This window comes from Pygocentrus nattereri, chromosome 15, assembly GCF_015220715.1.
Source record: "Pygocentrus nattereri isolate fPygNat1 chromosome 15, fPygNat1.pri, whole genome shotgun sequence".
Taxonomy (NCBI): domain Eukaryota; kingdom Metazoa; phylum Chordata; class Actinopteri; order Characiformes; family Serrasalmidae; genus Pygocentrus; species Pygocentrus nattereri.
In genome coordinates this window covers 18,220,758-18,241,822 of record NC_051225.1, presented here as the reverse complement: position 1 = coordinate 18,241,822, position 21,065 = coordinate 18,220,758, and the positions used below count along the sequence as shown (strand labels likewise).

The window sequence follows — 21,065 nt, the reverse complement described above, 5'->3', positions numbered from 1 at the left end:
CCCTCAGATTCATTATTTCAGGGTAATTATTCCTGGTTTCCTTGCCATGATAAAGTTTTCTAATGAGTAAAATTTTTTATCTTGAGGTGACTATTCTAAGATGTATTAATTAATAAAAAAAGGTTTTTTTTATATCCATCATAGAAAAAACCCTCATGTTCATTCTGGGCCTCTGTAGAATACAGTTTAAAACAGCAGTTTTTAACAGTATTTGTTTAGATTTTTTCCTTATCACTTCAAATTAGGATAATTTCAATGCAACTGATATTATGAGGACAACTTATTCTTTGTTGTAATCGATCTTAAACTACTATTCCAGCACAGCAATGAAATGCATAAGACTGTTAATATGAAGTAGTCCTTTCTAAACCACAAACCCAGAATATACTTACTATTGCTAACATTGGAATAACAGCGGAATAAAATTCAGAAAGGGTTTTATACTTGCCAAGTAAAGTTTTACTTATCAAAAAGCTTCATGACATGGAAAGGATACCAGTAGTATTTAATTATTTTAACATATTGCTGCATTCTCCTTTCAGGCACAGCTCCTTTGTTCACACTCTTTTTCAACAGCAGCCAGGAAGAGACAAGACAGAGGATGAGCCATCTTAAAGGAATTCTTTCTCTCTTTCTCTCTCTCTCTCTCTCTCTCTCTCTCTCTCTCCCCCTAATATAAACACTAAGGAATTATGATATTTTAGTATAGTGTAGGTTAAAGTGCATCTTGTTCCTCTGTGTTTCCTGTGTATCTGGAATAACAAACAAGAGATAGATAATAGTAATAATAGTAATCTTTGCTTCAAACTGTAGAAACTATTGGTGCTACAGAGATGTAACTGAAAAACAATTTACTTATAAGTCATTCAGAATAAGTCATTTTCAGGAACTTGTTATATTTAAGGAGTTTAAGAACCATCACTTTATTTTGTACTATGATGAAAAACAGAGTAAGTTACAGTAGCCTGTTCCAACACACATTGCACTGGACACCTGGTTCCAATCAGAAGGAGGCCACAGCCAGAATGTGCAGTTTTCCCTGTTGCTGCTCTGTAAATATTTAGGTAATAGTGCTGTAGCAGAAATGATACAATGCATCTAAACACGTCTCCTTACTAATCTTCCAGTATTAGTACCTGACCTCACTATGCTCGTATGGCTAAATTAAATCAAATCTTCACAGTAATGTTCCAGCAATGTCCCTACTAGTGCCAATGCAACTGTTCTAATGTCAAAGAGTGAGCAGACGTTTGGTAAGTCACAGTATATTTTCTGAAGAATATCACTTTTCTTGCATGTAGAAGCAACTGAAGCTTTTAAATAATTAGGTTCTGAATACTCATGATAGGTAACAAATATCCAGAAAAGTGCTGTGAGATGAGCAGGAGAAAAGTAAAAAAGTAAAAAATGCTCAGGAAAGTGAACATATATGTTTTCTGTAAAAGTGTAACCTCACTGTCCACTCAAAAGAGCGGGACCTCAGAGAGTTCTTTTTTATTTTATGCTTATGTACACAGCATTTTATTTTTTACAGCCCAAGTTTACAGCTCTCTCTCCCTCTGCTCAACCCAGGACATAACTGAAAGTGATGACCTCACTTTGCTTTAACTCCCTCCTTCTTTGTCCTCCTTTCTTCTCTCTTTCCTCTTTTTTCCTCTCAGTCAACTCAGGATTTGCACCAGTTACACTCCCTTTTTTGCAAATTTCCTTCTACGTGCTGTTGCCTGGCTCACTAACAGCCGTGCTTTCTGCACTGTATCTGATATGTCTTTTTACAATGCATCTCTACAGTGCAACTACAGGAGCAATCATTAGCTTTCTGTCACATATGGAAAGATACTTTTTGTTGGAGTTTTCTTGACAATGTGTAGTTAACTGCTTTTTGAGACTTTGCTTGCTATTGTTCCTCATAAGGCCAATCTAGAGACAAAGAAGAAACAGTATCAGAACAGAGAATGAAGAAAATCCAGCCTTTTACCATCGGGACCAAGCTGTCTGTCCCTATTGGGACTAAGTGCCAGGACTATGTGGACAATATCCTTCCTGCCCCAGTTCTGGATGGCTGCATGTTGAAAAGCAATCGGAAAGACAAAATGTCCTTTTCTCATGACCAGGAAGAGCCCACAAAACATGATCCTACACCAATGGAGGACTCTCCTGAAGAAGAGAAAGGCTTTCTGCATCCATCAGCTTCCTCAAGGTCCATCAGAAAAATTGCTATGTGTGGAAGCACTGAGACAGAGGGTGAATTTGGAGCTGTAGACCCTTGCATTACTACTGAGCCTAACCAGAGACACAACTCAAGTGAAAAACTTCTTGAAGGGAGATTTGTTGACAAGTCCCTTCCACATTCAGAGGTATGACATTTTACCTATATTATACAAATTTTTCATATAGATATAAGTAATCTTTTCAGTTTGGTATATACAATCCAAGGCCATTAAGATATGTCTCCACATATAAAATAAGATTTTTTGTATTCAGTTATAAGCAAATTCCTAAGCTAGAGTAGATACAAAAACACATTACACATGTAAAAAGAAACGACATTTATTAATTTACTGCATAATTTGGCTCCAGAGCAGCCTGCCAAATTGTGCAAACAATGCAAATTGCTGTCACAATTACGTGTATGTGAATAGGTTATTATATTCAGGCACTGTTCTGTATTCACACTGTAAAACTGTGACATACTTTTTTATGTACTTAAGCTTTTTTAGTATGTCTAGAAACGTTTCCTTATACATTGCCTTTATTCTTAAGGTCTCAAAAGAGTAAAATAGCAGAATATTGGCCATGCTAGAAGTCAGAAAAAAATTGCATTATTAAATGTGGAGTTTTGCACACTGTACAGAGATGATATCATAGCTAGGCCCCTCATTATTAAGTCTCAAGTTCAGATTAAGTAATTTCTACAAAGAGAGAAAGAAAGAAAGAAAGAAAGAAAGAAAGAAAGAAAGAAAGAAAGAAAGAAAGAAAAGAAAGTCCACCACATGTTCATGTTCAGTGCGGAAAATAACAATAAAAGCTTGCCTTTTTATAGACTACTTTTAACGGAAAAAAAGAATGGACAGGACACCATTGCTCCATCAGTTGTGAGTGTCTGCTGCTTTAAGGGACATGATTAAGAAATTAAGATACTGTATGTCTGAAAGATTGAAAACACCTACTTATTCAACATTTCTTCTGAATCCGAGCATATTAATACAGGATTTGTCCTGCTACAACAACAGCCTCTTCTGCGAAGCCTTTCCACTGGAACAATGCCGAGAGGATTTGATTGCAGTGAGACACAAGAGAATTAGTGATGATTAGTTCTGTATCAGAAATGCCACTCAAACTCAACCCAAGGATATATGACTGTGCTTTGTCACTTCCTAGCCCAATGCTTTGTAGTTTTATGCCCCTCTGTATATGCTTGGCATTTGGCATAGAGACTTTAGGCTCATGCATGGCTGCTCTAGAGCATATAATTCTATACTGGCAAATTGTTTTCTTTGAAGATTATACAAGCTTTGTGTGCACAATTGCAAACTATTGACAGTAATGAGTGCACCTTGAAGTAGCTGTATTTAATAAGTATAATTGGTCTACAAATAAAGAGTCCCTGCTAAGACACCATTTATTGCTCTAAAGATGTCTTGCAGTGAGTATATAGGTGCACTGCGTACTATACAGTACTTTTCTTGTTCACAACTGACATGATTGTATACAGATAAAGATGTTTATGAACCACATTGTGCTGTTTTGTAAATATTTATATGTAGTCAGTGTAGTTGGTAGTTTTAACATTTACGGAGTGTGCCGGGACCACAAACACAGAGGAGGTAAATAGAAGAAAATAAATCCTGTGACGAAATGGGTCAATTTGTTGTGATTAGATCAATCACTGTGGCACTGTCACTTGATGCTGCAGGCCTTTGTAACATCTAGAGTTGTGACTCAGTGTCTTAAACACAGGTGTATCATAAAATGAAATGAAAATCGCATGGCAAAAAAATGTAATGCGTCATGAATAGTCTTGTTTACAATTAATTTCTTGGCACCTCTGCTAATTATCAGCTCCTTGTGGGCTGTTCTGTAATCTGTACAGTATGTACCCAAAAAATTAATACTCATTGAAGTACCCGAAGAATGACAGGTCTCACACAGTTCAGATATGGGTGCATTAATTACAGTTGCTGTGCACAACATAAGAGTTTTGGAGTATATAAAAAAGAAATCCATAAATGAGCAGCATGAGATTATTGTTGCAGAATGTGTTGGCACTATGCAGTGAACAACAGAAACTTAGTTTAAGGTTACTATTAAGAAATCCTTGCAGTGAAATACATTGACTTGCTGGTGTTATGTAAACAGTTGTTAAACATGTTTTTACCAAGAGAGTTCTCCTCATTTGACACTTGGAATTAACACTCCTGCTGTTTAATTTAGTTTGATTTTTTCTTTTATTTGATTTAGTCAGAACCACGGAGGGAGAGGAAGATGAAGAATCTTCAATATGACTATGGCATCCCAGCATTCCCTCTAGAACACCCTGAGGATGTGTCTGCCAGCCAGCAGCGAGACCTGAAGGACTTTGAGAACTCACTTATCCAACTGACAACATATCTTGACTTGAAGAAGGTGAAAAAAGCTTCAGTACAGTGATAGTTCATACATATGTCTACCTCAGTCTGTCATGCACAGCTCTGACAAATGCAATTCCAATTGTTACTGTTGAATTAGGATGAAGGGAGTGCCCTGAAGAAGCCCAATACAGCAGGTTTCGGTGTGGAGACACTTGAAAGGAGGCACGGTATTGGAGAGCACATTGACAAACTGTAAGACATTGACTTAGAATACTGACAGTGCTTGCACCCAACTAGACTCTGATATTATTATTATTATTATTGGTGTTGTTGTTGTTATTGATGTTGTTGTTTCATAAATGATTGTAGTCTGTTATAATTAACTGGAAGTGAACTCACTGTACTCTCACAACAGGTGGCTGAAATCCAGGTCTCTCCTGCAGGACTTTCAGCAAGATCTCATGCTGGCGCTGGATGTATCTTCATTTTACCAGCAAGCAGACATCATAATAAGTGCCATTAATAGCAAGGTCTGTTTGTGGTTATTCTGAGTCATTGAGTGTACTTTGCAGAGGGAAACTGTAAAATTCCAAAACAGATTACAGCTTCCACAATTTTCTGATTTTACCATTTTTCCATTTACCATTTTTCAGAGGAGCAGCCTTCATGTGGCAAATGTCCAAGGCAGCATTAAAGAGAATGAGGGCAGAGAGATAGATAGCCAAATCAAGGTGAATATATAAATACTGCTTTATTTCACTCTAGAAAGTATTATCTCAGAATGAGAGGATTTTCCAAGCACATGTCATGATTGCTTGTCTTGTGTCATTTGTTGTCATTTTATCATGCACTTGTTTTGTTGTGTTTTATAACAAATCAGATCCAAATTAATTGTGTCATTTCCTTCCATGACCCCACCCCTCCCTGGACAACTCTCTTTCCAGATGCTCAACGAGTCTGCGGCTCAGCTGTCAAACCTCCACCCAACTTTAGCCAGCCGAGTGACACGCAAACAGGCAGAAGTGAAAGAGAGCTGGGCACTTTTCCAGGATGCTCTCCGGTAAAAATAAAGGCCCCACCTTTTTGTTAAAGCAAAAAAATAAGTAGTAGAAAACACAAAGAGCCACTGTTGTTAGAATATGTACATACCCATTTTATTTACAATTAGAACACACAGTGATGTAGGCTGAGAATATAGCATGACCTAGACTGGAGGCTTACATGTGTTTAGCAAGAAGAAATCGCTGAGTGTTTAATAAGTTGCCAGTTATAATAAGATGTAAGTGAGCCCACTCTGGTGTGTACTACAGGTTTTTTTAATTACCAAATCTGGCCTTGTGTGTTGGGTCATTCCATGGCCTCTTATAACAGTGTGATCATAACAAGTATGATAATTTGAGGAATTATGTTTAAAATTAGCTCCTGAAAAACACGTCTTGAATGCCAAAAAATTTGATCACATTGCTGTTTTATTATCATAGTCTGGATACCATTAAAGGAAACTTAAGCAGAGTGTGAACCAACTGGGAAAATTGAATAGGGCTTATATCATAAAAATAAACACTTATCATGAGATATTTATAATAGCTTGAGAAGCAGAATTCCAAAAATGTTCTTAGTGTAGTGAAATTAAGCCTGAATTAAGCATGACTAGACTTTTAGAATCATGAGAGACAGCAGGATGGGGGTGGGTCTGCAAGCAGTTATGGATGTACAGAAGAGAGAGTTTGTCAAGAGGAGATTTATATGATAAATGCTGAAGGGTTTGTACCTGTACTATAGCAGATATGACCTGGAATAACTTATATATGGATATGGTGCACTGATGGAAGAAATGCAGGTCAGCCACAAAGAGCGATATAACACTACTGTTGAATGCACTGTGGTGATATGCACAGATGGAGGTGATAATAAGGAGTGATACTGACTTAGAGATAGCTATCATTAACAATGCACAATGCGATAGGATTGTTTGGTAAATCATGTCTAAAATCTTTAGAAGGCCCATATCATGGTAAACTGAATTTCCCTCAAATTATTTAAATAAAAATGTTTACTGTATCATGTAAGTATTGTTAAAGGTTAAAAAACATGCTGTTCTCTCCCAAGTCAATACAGTCCATATATGTGGAATCTAATCTGCAAAAACAGTACATATAAATTACAGTACATATAAAAAAAAAGTATAAATTTTCAATTTATTGTTTTTGTCACAAAAATAGCCTATATCATGAAATATATGGAATGTTTCAGTGTTGAAAAACAGTCAGGTAAAATTAATTATTTTTTAGTTTTTTTTGGTACATAAAACCACACAAGCTTTATAAAGGGGAAAAATGCTCACCAAGAGGAATGCAAGATTAATGTAGGATAATAATGTAGCCCTTTCAAAATTGAGTATGATGCGTCACTGTCCAAATATTCTAAAGTTTTAACACTTAACACAGAAACATCTCTTCATAATCTTTTGAAACACAGTGCTGTGATAATAGCCAAAAGCACTGATTAATATCTGTATTTTTCTCATCTATGGACTGTCATACTTCCCTGCTATTAACATTTATTCTTTAATCACCCCTTCTCAAAACATCAGTCTTTCCTGAAACTATAACCTAACCTCTTAAAGAGGCTGACTTCATCCTTTACATATCCTGCCAACAATGATTTCTCAACTGCAAAACAATCACCCCAATCAGTGCCCATATGAAGTTCTCTATCTGTTAATTACATGTAGTATTTTAAATCGAAGTCTTGAAGTCAGCATTCACTAGGTCATTGATCTTTACGCTGTAGTGTAGGGGGAACTCAGCCCTATTTTTAGGCGGATGAGTCTATTGATGCACGCTATTAAATAAGACTCCTGATGCATGCTTTGTTAAGGCTTTAGAAAACTGGAAAGATTTTGTGCAAGGATGATTTATGTTGTACTGTCAGTGACCTTTGAGAATAACCCAGTATAACACATCTTTCCTTTTAGAAACCAGATAGCAGATGTGCCTTCCAAACCTCCTGTCATTTTGCCCAAAGGACATGTTGGTTCTCAAACCACATCCATGGAGTCAAAGTACTCAGCTCAACTTGAGCCTCCTGGTGTAATGGGAAAAAATGTCAAAGAGGAACAAAATCGCCTGCGAGAATCTGAGGTCAGAAAATTGCCTCAAAAATATTAGACATCTACAAAGTTTTGATTATGTTTAGAAATGTATGATAAAAGGCCTGTATGTAAAGCTTTTGCTAATTGCTGATCGAAGATAAAATATTCCTATGTGTACAGTCAAGGAACAAAGCATAATTAGAAACAATTCAACTGCTTTATTTGTAAGCCAAGATGTTTTTAAACCTTACTGTCATAGCTACACTTTAGCATTAACACAAGCTGAAAAACATTATGATTTCCTTATCTGTAGTGCTGTCAGGATCCATGGATTTATAGAATGTTAAGTCCAACTGAAGAGTGCTGTTCAAGGAGTCGAGCCTCACTTTCTGAAGGCAGCTGCTGTAAAGTAGATAACACCAATGAAAAGCAGATCATGGGGTCAGAAAGGTACAGACAGTGATAAATGTTACAATCTGCATTTTAAATTATGTTGAAAAAGAAAATTTTCACTTATACTATGTGTTTACTCAACAAGGAAGGACCAACAGGCTCTCCCAGACAGCTTCACTTTCCAAAAGCCTTGTAAACTTTATGAGCTGTTATCTGATTCCACAGCATCAGCTCATCAGCTTGTGAGTTTCTCTGCTGTTTTTTTTTTTTTTTTTTTATGGGAGCAGAAATGCCACACTAATTGTATCTGTTGTTCATGTTTACTCACAATTTATTCAGGGTTCTTCTTCCTTCCATAACAGACATGTTCTTGGTTAAAAGACAACATGTCTATGCAAAGTGGTGTGGACAGAGGTCACTTGAAGCAATCCCAGGAACACACGAGTACTAAGATTGAAGAGCTCTTAGTTCAGGTGGAAGTGCTTTGGGAAGGACTGAGAAAAAGATATGAGCATGGTGCAGAGGTGGAACCAGCTGAAAAAGAATTTCTTCTGACAGATGATGTGGCTGAACGGGCAGTTCTAAAACTCCCTCATTCTAGCTGCCCTCCAGAGAATGTGGATGTGTACAGTTCTGGAATGCTTGCAAAGTTCCTGCAACACAAGACAATTCATGAGATGCGTAAAGTAAATTACGTTTTATGGAACATAAAGAGGCAAACTATCATGTTTACTTAGGAGGAATCTGCATGTCATTGCCATATCCCGTAATTTTACTCTGACTTGTTCTTCAATTTAACACTCCCCAACACCCCCCTGTAATTATTCTAAAGCATAACTACTGAAGAGAAATTAAGATAAAGCTGATTTAGTCTCAAAATGCCCCAGTAATTATGCAATAACAAATGGAGTTATGGGTTTCAGACACCTTTCAAAGCACTCAAATCTGTGAACTCTCTTTAGGATATTCCAGCTCTTCAGAATGGTTCTGCTGTTTCTGAATGTAATGAGGCTTTACTGGATGTACCTGGCAGTCCAAATGTGAGAGAATGCTTCCTTAACCATGTCCAAACAAATGAGGAATTACTGAACATGGTAGAGAATGATTTTGTTACAAAAGCATGATATGTGGAAATTAAAACATCCTTGAATATGTTCAATGGTCATGATGCAGTGTTCATAAATTTGTTTTTAGTATGTAACTTCCTATATATGTTTCAGCAGCTGTCAACATTAACTCTGCGCATAAACCAGCATCTGTCCCGTTGTGCTGAGCTTAGCATGGATATGTTGGACATGGAAACTGACATGACCATGCTGTGTGACCCTGAGCTTATTGGACTGGATGGACTACTGGAAGAGCACAATGATTTGGAAGTCAGTCTCTCTGTTTAATTGGTGTCTATTTGTAGGCCCAATTTGAGGCATTTAGAAAGTTTTGCTTAAAATGTTTTTGCTACATGGGTTGCCTATTAGTGAACTGTAGCATTTACACAATTTTTTCTGTTGCTTAGTAGGCTACTACAAAAGATGTAAAATGTGTCCTTGTCAGGTTGATTATCACCTTATTGAAGAAGAGGTGGAGGGTATGGAGATCCTAGTAAAGCATCTACAAGTTCCTCTAACAGAGCAGAGTAACCTCGCAGAAGAGGTACAGTCAGTCCTACAAGCTTGGGAGGAAGCTGGTCGCAATATGGCAGAGAACAGAGAGTGTCTGGACAAATTCAAACAACTACGGAACTATTTTGAGAACTACCTGGCAACAATGTATGAATGAAGGCTTCAGATTTTTTTTTGCTTTTACACTACCATTGCTTTTACTACATTACAGTAGTAACTATTGATATCAGAGGTGTTCAATAGACTTGTTAGCCAAGAATGTGTTTGTGTGTGTGTTATAGTGCTTGGACAGAGAGTACAAGGTCCTGCATTCTCTCTGGCAGTGAAGCTCTGCAGAGGGAAGCTGCAGAGATGGATCACGGAATCAAACAGAAATTACTCGAGTTTGATAAGCTAGCGACAGCTGGTCAGACACTAATGGGAGAGGGAAATTACCTGATGGAGATTGTTAGTGTCTGACTGTCCTCTTTGACAACCATAGTCACGTTTGGTTTAATAACTGTACTTTGCAGTTGGTTAAATGGTTAACATCACTGTTATGCTGTTCTCTCTTTCAGATTAAGGAAAGGACAAATGAACTGAAAAGCATGTTGGGATGGATTCAGGTTAACTGGAAGACACAAAGAGAGCAACTAAGTCAAAGGAAAAATTTATTTGAAAAAGTCGATCCTGTGAATGATCCTTGTATTACAGAAAGAGAAGAAATGCAGAATAATGGAGGGAATCAACATTCACAAAATCAGAAAGTGACAAATGGTGTTGAGAGCCTGCTGGATCAACAGAACATAAAGTCTGATAACCCTGCTCTTATTATCCAAGAGCCCTGCTCTGCTCAGACCTCACTGGGCAGTAGCATCTGCCTTATCCTGAGCTATGATGCGCAATCATCAGGCATCCATCAAGCATGTAAAGAAATTTCACCTAGTAGCAGTGAAGTGCACATGCAGCAGTTACCACAAAATAATAAAATTCAGTGTCATCAGTCATTAGTCAGTAACAGTATCACCACACAGCAATTACCAATTACCAATCAAGTGCAAAATCTACAGTGCAACGAAACCCTAATCAGTGAAGACACAGAACAGAAAAATTTTTTTTGCATCAATATGCAAGTGCAACAATCACAAGGCAACCATTTCATAAATAGGCAACAAAGCATCAAGCCAAAGCATATGAAACCATCCCTATCTGTGCTACCGGTGCAACAGTCAGATGTCATCAACCAAGAGCTGAAGCAGCAAACACTGGACAACATTCAGAAACAAAGACAACAGTCACCCACCAATGATGGAGAGCAGTGGCAACTGCATGAAAAGCAATGGCAACAGTCACCAAGAATCATCCAAATACATCAAAATCAGATTACATTGCAGGACCCCGTAAACAACAAAGAACAGGGAACAGAACAGAAAGAAAGAGCAGAAACATCAGCCGGCAACAGTCTTTATCATCCACAGCAAAAATCATCAACTACTCAAGTATATCAGCAGCCATCATATAACACACAAGCGTTTGATGACTCCGGAAACTATTTAGCAGAGAAGCAACAATTAATTGGCAATGATCAAATAAATATACCATCACCACAAAAGGCAGATCAATCCCAAAACTATTTAATTGCCGTCAATCAAGATGTAAGACAAAAGTTATCAAGCATCCCCATGCAATGCAGTGCACAGTTGAGTCTAAAGTTCCCAAACAAAAATCAAGTTAAAGATCAACACTCAGCAGGCATAAAGCAAGTCCAAAAGCAGAAGTCACCAAACAACAGTCAAACGCATATTCCTTTGGAGCAAGTAGGGGCAGCTGAAGTAACACATAGGGTACGTAGATCTACAAATCAGGTATGTTAAGCTCTACTCACATACAGAAATGAGCTAAGAGTTCACCCACAAATTATATTTGTGTCAGCATATTTGTGTGTGTAAATTATTCCCTTCTTTGCACATCCTGGTCCATGTGGTGAAAGTATTACTTCATGATTACTGTTTCCATGGTACTGACTGCTTTAAAATGTCACAGTGGGGTGTGGGGACCCTGGATTCAACTGAAATTTGAGCAGTAATGCTCTTTGAGGCCCTCACATGCCAGACGATAGGCTTTATTGGCTTGGCATGCAGTCACATTAGTCATGCTCCAGCTATGGCTGTTGCCAACACAGCTGGGTACAATCCTTACAGACAGTCAAATGGCGTATGATTTCCACTGTGATTAGCTTCTCTGAAAGGATGTAAAATGAAATGTTCCTTTCTATTTTGTTCTCAGGTAAGCGCCTATTTACATTTGACAGACAGACTAAAAGTCACAGACGGGCCTTCAGAGATGTTTTCCACATCAGAGCCATTATTTTCCCGATGCTCATCTTCCTCACTCTACCATCAAGCCTTATCTGGATTTGTAACTGCACACAGTTCTGCAACAACCAGGCAAAGTTTGGCAGCACCCATAAAGCAACAAGTGAAAAGAAAAGAAAGCAACCAGAGGAGACAAACAATTGGCGGTGTGAGATCTGACAATTCATTGATGTCCCAATCCAGCATTTCACCATGTAGTTTCAGAGAGAGAGCGAACACCTGGCCAGATGAAAATGGGAAAAAGCATCAAACCAACAGCAAACATCATGTGTTTATAAAAAAACACTTAGTCAATGCAATATATACAGATGAATCCAACACTGTTAATATTTTGAGAGATCATTTTCAGACAATGTCAGAGGTGCCCAGAGTTCCGATCAAAAATATCCGCTCTTATCTATCTCTGGGGTCCACACTTAGCTTCTCTCTCCCCCAAGATTTTATACTGCTTAACAGTAGAGGTGCAGACCTACAGAGCTCAGAGGAACATCCTCCATCCACTCCAGTTTTAATTGGCTCAAACAGCCAATCACCACATGAAGCTTTGCCAGTAAGCTCCTCTAATTTAACTCTTAATCAGATACTGCAGTCTGCATTGGAGGTGCAGCCAACTTTGACTTTACAAGGAAAGTCAAACCATGAAACAGTGTATGTGGTAGACAAGTTAATATTGGATGCCAATGACGAGATTGAGAAGCAGCAACATGCCGCAACTCAACAAAGAGCACATACACAAGGGATGACGGTCTCAACAAAGGAGTTCTGTCATTGGCAAATGGGAAAAGAGCAAGACATGGGGCAACATACTAGCGGTGAACAAAGCAGTGAGTTCAAAGAACCTTTAACTGTAGTTGGTCACATACCCACAACCCCCTCCAGCAGCAGTACCAGTCCATCACGCAATCATAAATGCTTTAGTGTCCACAGCAGGATCATAGATTTGAATGGGCATATATACCATGCATCCAGATACATGCAGTGGACTTGGGAGACAAATTCTGTGTTGTTAGAAATCAAACACAAGCCTAACCAGCTGCCTGATTGCAAGCTAGGATCAAACAAATCAAATCGTGTAGTGCTCTGTGGTGAAAGAGAATGTACAGTGTGCTGCAGTGGTCTGGAAGAGCAGTCACCTGCTGCTCCAATTACAGAAGATGGGGATGAAGCACCACAACCTTCTCATTGGCAGTTCCAGGAGGAAGAAGAGGAACTGGATGATATCTGGAGAAGAAGAGTGGATGATGTTGCATCTGACTGGACTGTTGAGAGAAGAAGGGGTCAAAAAAGAGGTGTAAGTGGTTTATAACAGTCGTTTGTGATTTTGTTTTGGTAGGCCACACTAACTTATCACTTTATCTTGCATGCTCTAATCAGTAAATGTGTAGTTTCAAATGCATGTATGACAAACAGCCTGCATTACAGGGTTTAATGTTATCAGCCAATAGCTCCATCTGTCTGACATGCGTTATTACATTGTGTACATATAATTATATTCAGCCAAAACTAGCTTCAAGCAGCCTGCTACCCAGTCTTAGATTAATGTGAACAACACACTTTAAAGTGAAAATGAAATGAATAGCCTATTTCAGATTTGCCATTTTGCAGGATTGTCTGTACAGATCAACAAAGGACTAGATACCCTTACACTCCATGGATAGAGTTAATACAGTACTTTAGGTCAGTCTGATATTCACCTTCTATTCATACATGTATTGTTTATTTTTTTACATATAAATGTGTTCAGTGCTGTGCAAAAAGTTGCAGGAACATGAGAAAATTGTATATTAAAGCTATGTATCTGGCCAGTAAGCATTTATTTGCTTAGAAAAATGCAAATATCACAGTAAATAAAATAAATAAATAATAATACAGTAAATAGTGATTTTGTGCATACCAGTGTTTTTGTTTAACTATTTTTAAACTTCATCTCTTGGCAGTGTAGTACTAAACACACCAAGATAAATGGTTGTAAATGATATGCTTAAATACCCTAAGACTTTTGCACAGTACAGTAGTTGTGTAAATATGGCATTTGTTAATTTCTGTTACAAATACCTATTTAAAGTCTGTGCATTATGCAATAGGAGTTTTAATTTACAGTTTCCTGTGATGCCACCAGATGGCCCACTTGTCGCACAGGGTGCATTTTGCAGAAAGCAGAAAAGAAGAGGAGAGGTTGCTCTTGGTGCCTTCCCACAGTTACCCCTACCATAAAACTGATCTAGGGTCAGCTTCCTCTGCGTCATCTCCTTTGCCCGTCATTGGAAGAAATCAAGACTGCAACTGAATCAGCTTACGTGTTTCCTCTTTGCCGTTTAAAGCCTTTGGATGTGTTTCAGATATAAATATATACTTAAAATAAGCTGTGCTGAGTGATATCAGATGTTCTTATGTGCTTTCTATAAAGTGTTTTGACAGTACATAAAAAAATACATTCCACTGGCATGTTTTAAAAACCTTGAACTGTAAAAAGCTTTGTTAGCAGGGACACGAAAGGTGTTTAAGTTGGGGCTGCTGAAATTTGAAGGAGCAATGTGTTACGTGATGCCATTAAGCAAGATGATTTGCCTTTTTTATTTGATTTTTTAATTTTCATTTATTTCTTGAATTTGCGTCAAACACAACCTGTCAAACAGTGCTATAAAGAGGCAATATGCCATTTAACAGACATCAGACTACTGGCTCACATCCAACTCTCTGTTCTCTCGTTTTAGACAAGGGGTCGGCAACCCAAATGTTAAGAAGATTTCTGTCCTTTCGACAAAAATCAAACCACTTGGGTGCCACAATATTTTATGTCTATTTTGCTATCTTGGCTGTAAATAGGTTTCAGTATGGGCTAATGTACTAGTATAGGCAAAAATATAAATACAAGCACACACTTACTTACTTTAAGCTTCAGTTCAGCTATAGCTGCATTTCTTGCATCTCTTTCAGGAAACTTTTCCTCAAAAGTAGAATAGCTTCTTGTAAAATGTCTCTCAACATTCGATTCTGACCTGTAATCTTTGCGCCAACTTTCAGCGTTAAAGGGTGAATTAGCAAATATAATCTACATTACCTACAGCGTGTAAGGTTTATTGCTAAAACTTTGTTAGAACAGTGTTTTTGAACTATCAACCGAACTGCAAAGGAGCATTATTGTATTTTTACCTAAAAATCTAATTATACTACAGAGCCGCAACAGGACTGTAAAGAGCCTCGTGTTGCCGACCTGTTCTAGACGAATTTATGCAAATGAGCTGAGTGTTGACCAATCAAATTGTAGAAATGTGGCGCGGTAACCCATTGTGTAACGAGTAGTCACACAGTCAGATTGAACACAAACACAGACTCAAAACAGGCCTATAATTCTGCATAGCACCTCATCCTGTCTATTTGAGCCACACGGCCCCACAGCAGCCAACAGTTTTCAGCTCACTGTACTGAAAATACAGCGTTCACTTAAACAGATTTTTTTTTAATCTTATAATACAAACTCTACTCTTTAACAAAAAATACACGTAGGTATTTACTTAAATGATTGTAAAGTTCAAAACATCGTATAATTATTATTGCTTTTAACAGCTGCAATGCAGAAATCAGGGGATGCTGCAGCCCCTTCCACGCAACCACTTCCCTTATCCCTGTTTCTTAGCTTTCTTAGCTAAATGTGTGCATTTTGCTGTGCTGGTCGTGGACTTGTTTAGGTTGCCTTTAAATAACTGAATTTCTGCATGCTTCATTGTTGTAAATTGTTACTCTCGTGTTTAAATATACATACGCATTAAAGGTTGTAGGTTGTAAGGCTGTATTGCATATTTTGTCCATTTGTTCCACTTCAGAATAACACCACGCTAGTACCATAGGCATAAGCAGGTAATTGAACCATAAATCCAATAACCATAGAACTAAACATGGGTATTGTGAAATTTCACATTTTTATTTTTTATTTTTCATGTTAGCAGATATAGACCATGTGAACTATAACAGTTGTACAGTATGTAACGCATGTGTGTGTTATGTGTTGCTACGGAACTATAGGGTGGAAGCAATGATTGGCAACGTAAGCAGCAACTCTTACAAATCACCACGAAAGGGGTCCACCCAGGAGAAAGCCAATCGCCGTTCATTAGGGGCGGGCTTATGTCGAAGTTTCTTTCCGTCAGCAGCCCCATGAATGTAGATCGGTTGGAGTTGAGGCTGCGGTCTGTTTGGTAAATAAAGCTTGGTTCACACCTAAAACCATCCAGGAATCTTGGATTACTCTAGATTATTATTCAGGCACAAATGGACTTTCCGCCTGTACAGACTGAGGTAAGTGGAGACTTTCAGTTGAAATGAAACGACAATAGGTTTTCTCCTCTATACTGTAAACACGCTTGAACTCCATTTAACTTCCTCGGCTAAAGCGAGTGTCTGAGCTAAGACGCGGCGAGTGTTTTAGCTCGGTAAATGTAAATGTAAGTTAAAGACACTGTAGCCTAGCCTGGTTTAGTACAGTTTTGAGTGAACCACCACTCAGTTTAGATTATTGGGTTACATTATGGGTTAGTGTTAAATGGCGAGAGGCAATGGAACCAGTATCCTTGCAGCATTGTTCCACGCTGCCGAGTAACGTTAACAAGCCAACCCCGTTTCTGATGCTAAAGTGGACAAAAGCATGTTTACGTCTTCGGTTCATTCAAAGGCAAGCTGTCAGGCGTACGTTGTTGATTGGGACATTTTCAAAGGGTAGATGCTTTGTGTGTTTTGCTAGGCTTTGTTTAACATTACCTAAAGCAGAAAATATCCTTTTTAGAAGATCGAAGCTTTACGCTGCCTTATGTTGGACAAATTGAACAGAATCTTTTTGTTTTACTGAGCAAATTATTTAAATCGTGTAGCTAATATTTTGCTTTTAATTGAAATCCATTCTGACGCGACTTTCCCATGAAAGAATTCTTATTAAGAGAGATTGTCCCTAAGTACCAATTACTCAGCATCGCTGAAAATATGCTATGGTCATTCTGAAAGGTTTTAGGGAGAAAAAAGACTTTCGGTGAATGATAATGTTTACAGTTGTTGCCATTATATAAGGCATATAAGATTATTTTCTATCTCTTTGAATAGCTCCTTTGATATAGGTCCTTTTTTTAATAAAAAAAAAACAGTGTTTGTGTAACATTAAAAAGTACTACTGGCCCTTTGTTATGTAGCTACCTCCTACTTTCTTTGTGGTGTGTACTTCCATCATACAAATATAGGAAATTTTGGATTCTTCATCATTACTAGTAGGGTTTTTCTGAAGCTGTGTCCCATGAAGAGTTACATATAGCATCGTTATAATAATGATGTTAGTTATTTGCCCTATACCTGCATCTAGTGAAAGGACAATGAGGTCAGAACACACTGGCAAGATTCTAAGAGAGATAGTCCAATCTCAGTTCACCAGAACAAGAGTCTTGTTCTGCAGCAAACCTGTTAAAGGCATGTGAAGCATGTCAAACTGGGGAACTTCCTGGCTAATTTCTGCAATTACTGCGGAAATTAGCTTTTATCCTCATGCTCTGAATTCAGGGGATGAAAGCCTTGCTAATTAGCTGATGTTGAATAAGGCAGTATACAGAGGTTTGCAGTGTGTTGGGCTGTAAGTACTGGATCCTGACAGATGTGCTTTAAACTGTTAACTTTATAATCTTAATGCTGTAACGTAAAACTGTCAGTACTGTGAAATAGAAACAGAGGATTATCCACCAGAACTGTGAGACTTATATATAATATGTGTGTGTGTGTGTGTATGTATGCATGCGCTTTATATGTATGTATGTATGTATGTATGTATGTGTGTGTTCCCTCGCCACTTCACGGTTCACCTTTCGTGGACAAAATTTATTGGACATAAACAAAATTTATTAAACTAAATTTATTAATGGAAAAAATATATTGTGGATTTCGCTACTTCGTGGGTTTTCTGCGGAACTCGATCTGTGGAAAAAAAAAATTGATTAATTTTTACATTAAAAAAATCCCAAAATGTATAAAAATATATAAAAATATAATTTTTTTTATATATAAAAAAATTAATTAATAAATGAATGTTATAAATCATAAAATATTACGATTTACAGTAAATAGTGCATATTTACTCAGTGGATGAATACACAGCGAAAACGAGAAGCAGCATCGCCCACCTGAGACGCTACTTGCCTACATGAGATTGTAAACACACAGTAAGTGTAAAGGTACAATGCATGCACAGAACAGTGTGGGAATGGTTATTAAGGGAATGGGAAAAGTTTATGTAGTGTAAAAGTGTGGGGGAGGGTTGATAAAGCCTTAAAATAGTGTATAAATACTTTTCGGATTTTCGTCTATCGCGGGTGGTCCTGTAACGTAAACGAGGGAACACTGTGTTTGTGTGTGTGTGTGTGTGTGTGTGTGTGTGTATATATATGTATGTATATGTGTGTGTGTATATATATATATATATATATATATATATATATATATATATATATATATATATATATATATATATATATATAATATAACAAAACAAAACGTGTATGAATGTATAATAATATTGGTATTGTCGGAGAAGAACTCTTTACATTGAAAAGGTCTTTATATTGTGTGTAAATTTCATGATGAATGGACCAAAAGAAACAGCCCAAAATTACTTGGAAAACATTCTGGATCCATTGACTTACATTAAAAGTAAAGCATGATTTTGTTCCGACAAAAGATCTATCTATCTATCTATCTATCTATCTATCTATCTATCTATCTATCTATCTATCTATCTATCTATCTATCTATCTACTAGTTAGATTGAAATTTTGTGTAAACAAATAAACAAGTGCAGTTGTTGCCTCATGCCAATTAAATTTGCCACGTTTCATATAGAGGTGTGAATGATTGTAACATCTGTGCTTGTTACCCTGAGCTTTTGAAATTCCGTTATGGCTGATTAAGAGACAAATGCTTCAAACAGCAGGCAACCAGTTGTATGCACTTTCTCTAAGAGGGTTAAGTCACTGCCTTTTGTATTGCCACCCTTGAGAGAAAACAGTCCTGAGAAGGATTTGTTTGTGTTAGCACATGAATTTCGTCTTGCCCTGACACCTGTTGGCAGAGTTCAGCCCTACAGTTATTTGTTGTCATCTTGACTTTGGACAATCTCTATCTCTCTCTCTCTCACACACACACAGACACACACACACACACACACACACACCTACACACGCAAACACCCATTTGCAACTGGCCATTGATTGTATCCTTACACTCAGTCCTTGCATTTTCTAGTATAAAATGTCACATGCCAGTCCACAGAATGCTGTCACCTTATGTTGCTTTTCCTTACATTAAGGTCACATTATTAAGGTATGTTCACTAATTAGCTTTTTAAACATTTACCTTAAGTTACATCGCTAGTCTAGCTACCTGTTTAGCAAAATGGTAACATTTAAGTCTGCAAAAGGGTAGTGGAGAGTACAGAAGAGAGACTGGACATCTATTCTAATCATCATTAGCATTTGGTACATGCTTAAGCCATGCCAATCCTAGGGTATATATAAAGAATAGTACACTATGTGGCCAAAATGTCTGAACACCTGACCACTATGCTTAAATGAGCCTTTTGGGAATATGTGTTAATATGGAGTTGAATCCCTCGCAGCCAGGGTAAAATGGCCTTCCCTCTTCTGGAAAGGCTTTCTGCAAGATTTTGGAGTGTGTCTGTAGGAATTTGTCCTGATTTAGTCGCTATTAGTGATAATGATTTAATGATATTGGATGAAAAGCCACTGAAGTTCCTCCACACCAATCTCATCAAACCATGTCTTTATGGACCTCACTTTGTGTACAGGGGTGCAGTCCTGTCAAAACAGGAAAGGTTCTTCCCCAAACTGATGCAACAAAGTTGAAAGCATATAATTGTCTAAAATATTTTTGTATGCCGCAGCATTAACATTAGCCTTTAATTAAGCTAAGAGGCTGAGCCCAAACCCTAAAAAATAGCCCCAGGCTCCTAAACCAAACTTTACCATTGGCACCATGCATTTTAGTTGGCATTCTCCTGGCATCCAATAAATTTATGTTCATCAGACTGCCAGTTAGGTGTGATTTATCATTTGAGTGTACGTTTTCATTGCTCTAACAATGGCACGCTTTACACCACTCCAGCTGATGCTTGGCATTGCACATAGTAATCTTAGGCTTGTGAGCAGCTACCTGACCATGGAAACACATGTCATGAAGCACAGTCCTTGGACTGATGTTGCTTCCAGAGGCAGTTTGGAACTAGTGAGTGATGCAACAGAGGGTACATGTGCTTTATGCCCTACAAACATTAACAGAGCTCTGTACGTTTGCATGGCTTGCTGCTTACTGCTGGCTGAGCTGTTGTTGCTCTTAGATGCCTCCACGTCACACTTAATAGGACTTATAATTGACCAGGGCAGATCTAGCAAATCAGAAATGTCGTGATATCGCCTTGTGGCGAAAGTAGCATCCTATGGTAATACCACGTTTAAAGTCGCTGAGCTGTTCAGTACAACTCATTGGTTGTGTTCAAAATAGCATACTGTGTTTCTACTCTGGTCAAGAGATTGCTTATGTGACTTTTAAAACCATGATAGAGTGGAGGGTATTGTTTTCTGCCTGTCTGCAGTGCCACGGATAAGCTTTAAAAAATTCAGCTTGTCTGTGTAGTAAACCTATTTTTGCTTGTCATTTAATTTTCTTGACACTTGCAGTTGGTAATATGAGCTAGTCTGACAACTACAGACTAGTTGACTAGCAGACTAGCAGAGCAAAGAAAAGCTGATGTGGCTTTAGCATTGCACTGTGTAGCAGCATTCAGACAAATTTCTTGCATTTTACTTTTATAAATATATTGAAAAGCCGAGAGAGAGACAGACAGACAGACGGGGGGAGAGAGAGAGAGAGAGAGAGACAGACGGAGAGAGAGAGAGAGAGAGAGAGAGAGAGAGAGAGAGAGAGAGAGAGAGAGAGAGAGAGACAGACAGACGGGGAGAGAGAGAGAGAGAGAGAGAGAGAGAGAGAGAGA

At 37.9% G+C, this 21,065-nt stretch overlaps 2 protein-coding genes and 2 long non-coding RNA genes across 6 annotated transcripts in view; 2 read left to right on the top strand and 2 right to left on the bottom strand.

Annotated features, from left to right (window-relative positions):
• Nucleotides 1–1,223: 1,223 nt before the first annotated feature.
• si:dkey-238i5.2 lies at nucleotides 1,224–10,390 on the top strand. Its single transcript, XM_037545175.1, has 15 exons — nucleotides 1,224–1,253; nucleotides 1,915–2,357; nucleotides 4,462–4,626; nucleotides 4,729–4,823; nucleotides 4,987–5,101; nucleotides 5,225–5,302; nucleotides 5,516–5,631; nucleotides 7,549–7,714; nucleotides 7,979–8,115; nucleotides 8,204–8,300; nucleotides 8,421–8,744; nucleotides 9,021–9,152; nucleotides 9,279–9,434; nucleotides 9,610–9,824; nucleotides 10,235–10,390. The coding sequence occupies exons 1-15, from the start codon at nucleotides 1,229–1,231 to the stop codon at nucleotides 10,257–10,259; spliced, it is 2,289 nt and encodes a 762-aa protein (XP_037401072.1). The 5' UTR covers nucleotides 1,224–1,228; the 3' UTR covers nucleotides 10,260–10,390.
• LOC108411473 lies at nucleotides 7,864–8,477 on the bottom strand. Its single transcript, XR_001856569.2, has 2 exons — nucleotides 8,387–8,477; nucleotides 7,864–8,067 (listed from the first exon to the last, which is right to left on the bottom strand). It is a non-coding gene; the product is annotated as an uncharacterized LOC108411473 (long non-coding RNA).
• Nucleotides 8,646–15,005, bottom strand: LOC108411474. 2 transcript variants are annotated; one of them, XR_001856571.2, is made up of 3 exons: nucleotides 14,922–15,005; nucleotides 13,165–13,290; nucleotides 8,646–8,711 (listed from the first exon to the last, which is right to left on the bottom strand). It is a non-coding gene; the product is annotated as an uncharacterized LOC108411474 (long non-coding RNA). The 2 variants fall into 2 exon arrangements; XR_001856570.2 differs by having other exon boundaries at nucleotides 14,918–15,001.
• Nucleotides 15,006–16,170: 1,165 nt separating this feature from the next.
• Nucleotides 16,171–21,065, top strand: part of sipa1l2 (signal-induced proliferation-associated 1 like 2) — a 78,049-nt gene continuing 73,154 nt past the window's right edge. For both annotated transcript variants that reach the window (XM_017683041.2, XM_017683042.2), the window contains exon 1: nucleotides 16,171–16,327. The gene's annotated coding sequence lies outside the window, so the exon portion shown is untranslated. The remainder of the gene's footprint in view (nucleotides 16,328–21,065) is intronic.

Coding starts and splice junctions, on each gene's coding strand:
- si:dkey-238i5.2 (XM_037545175.1), top strand. CDS start 1,229: ATGTCAAAGAGTGAGCAGACGTTTG. Junction 4,824..4,986: donor GGAGAGCACATTGACAAACT/GTAAGACATTGA, acceptor CTCTCACAACAG/GTGGCTGAAATCCAGGTCTC. Junction 9,825..10,234: donor GAGAACTACCTGGCAACAAT/GTATGAATGAAG, acceptor TCTCTCTTTCAG/ATTAAGGAAAGGACAAATGA.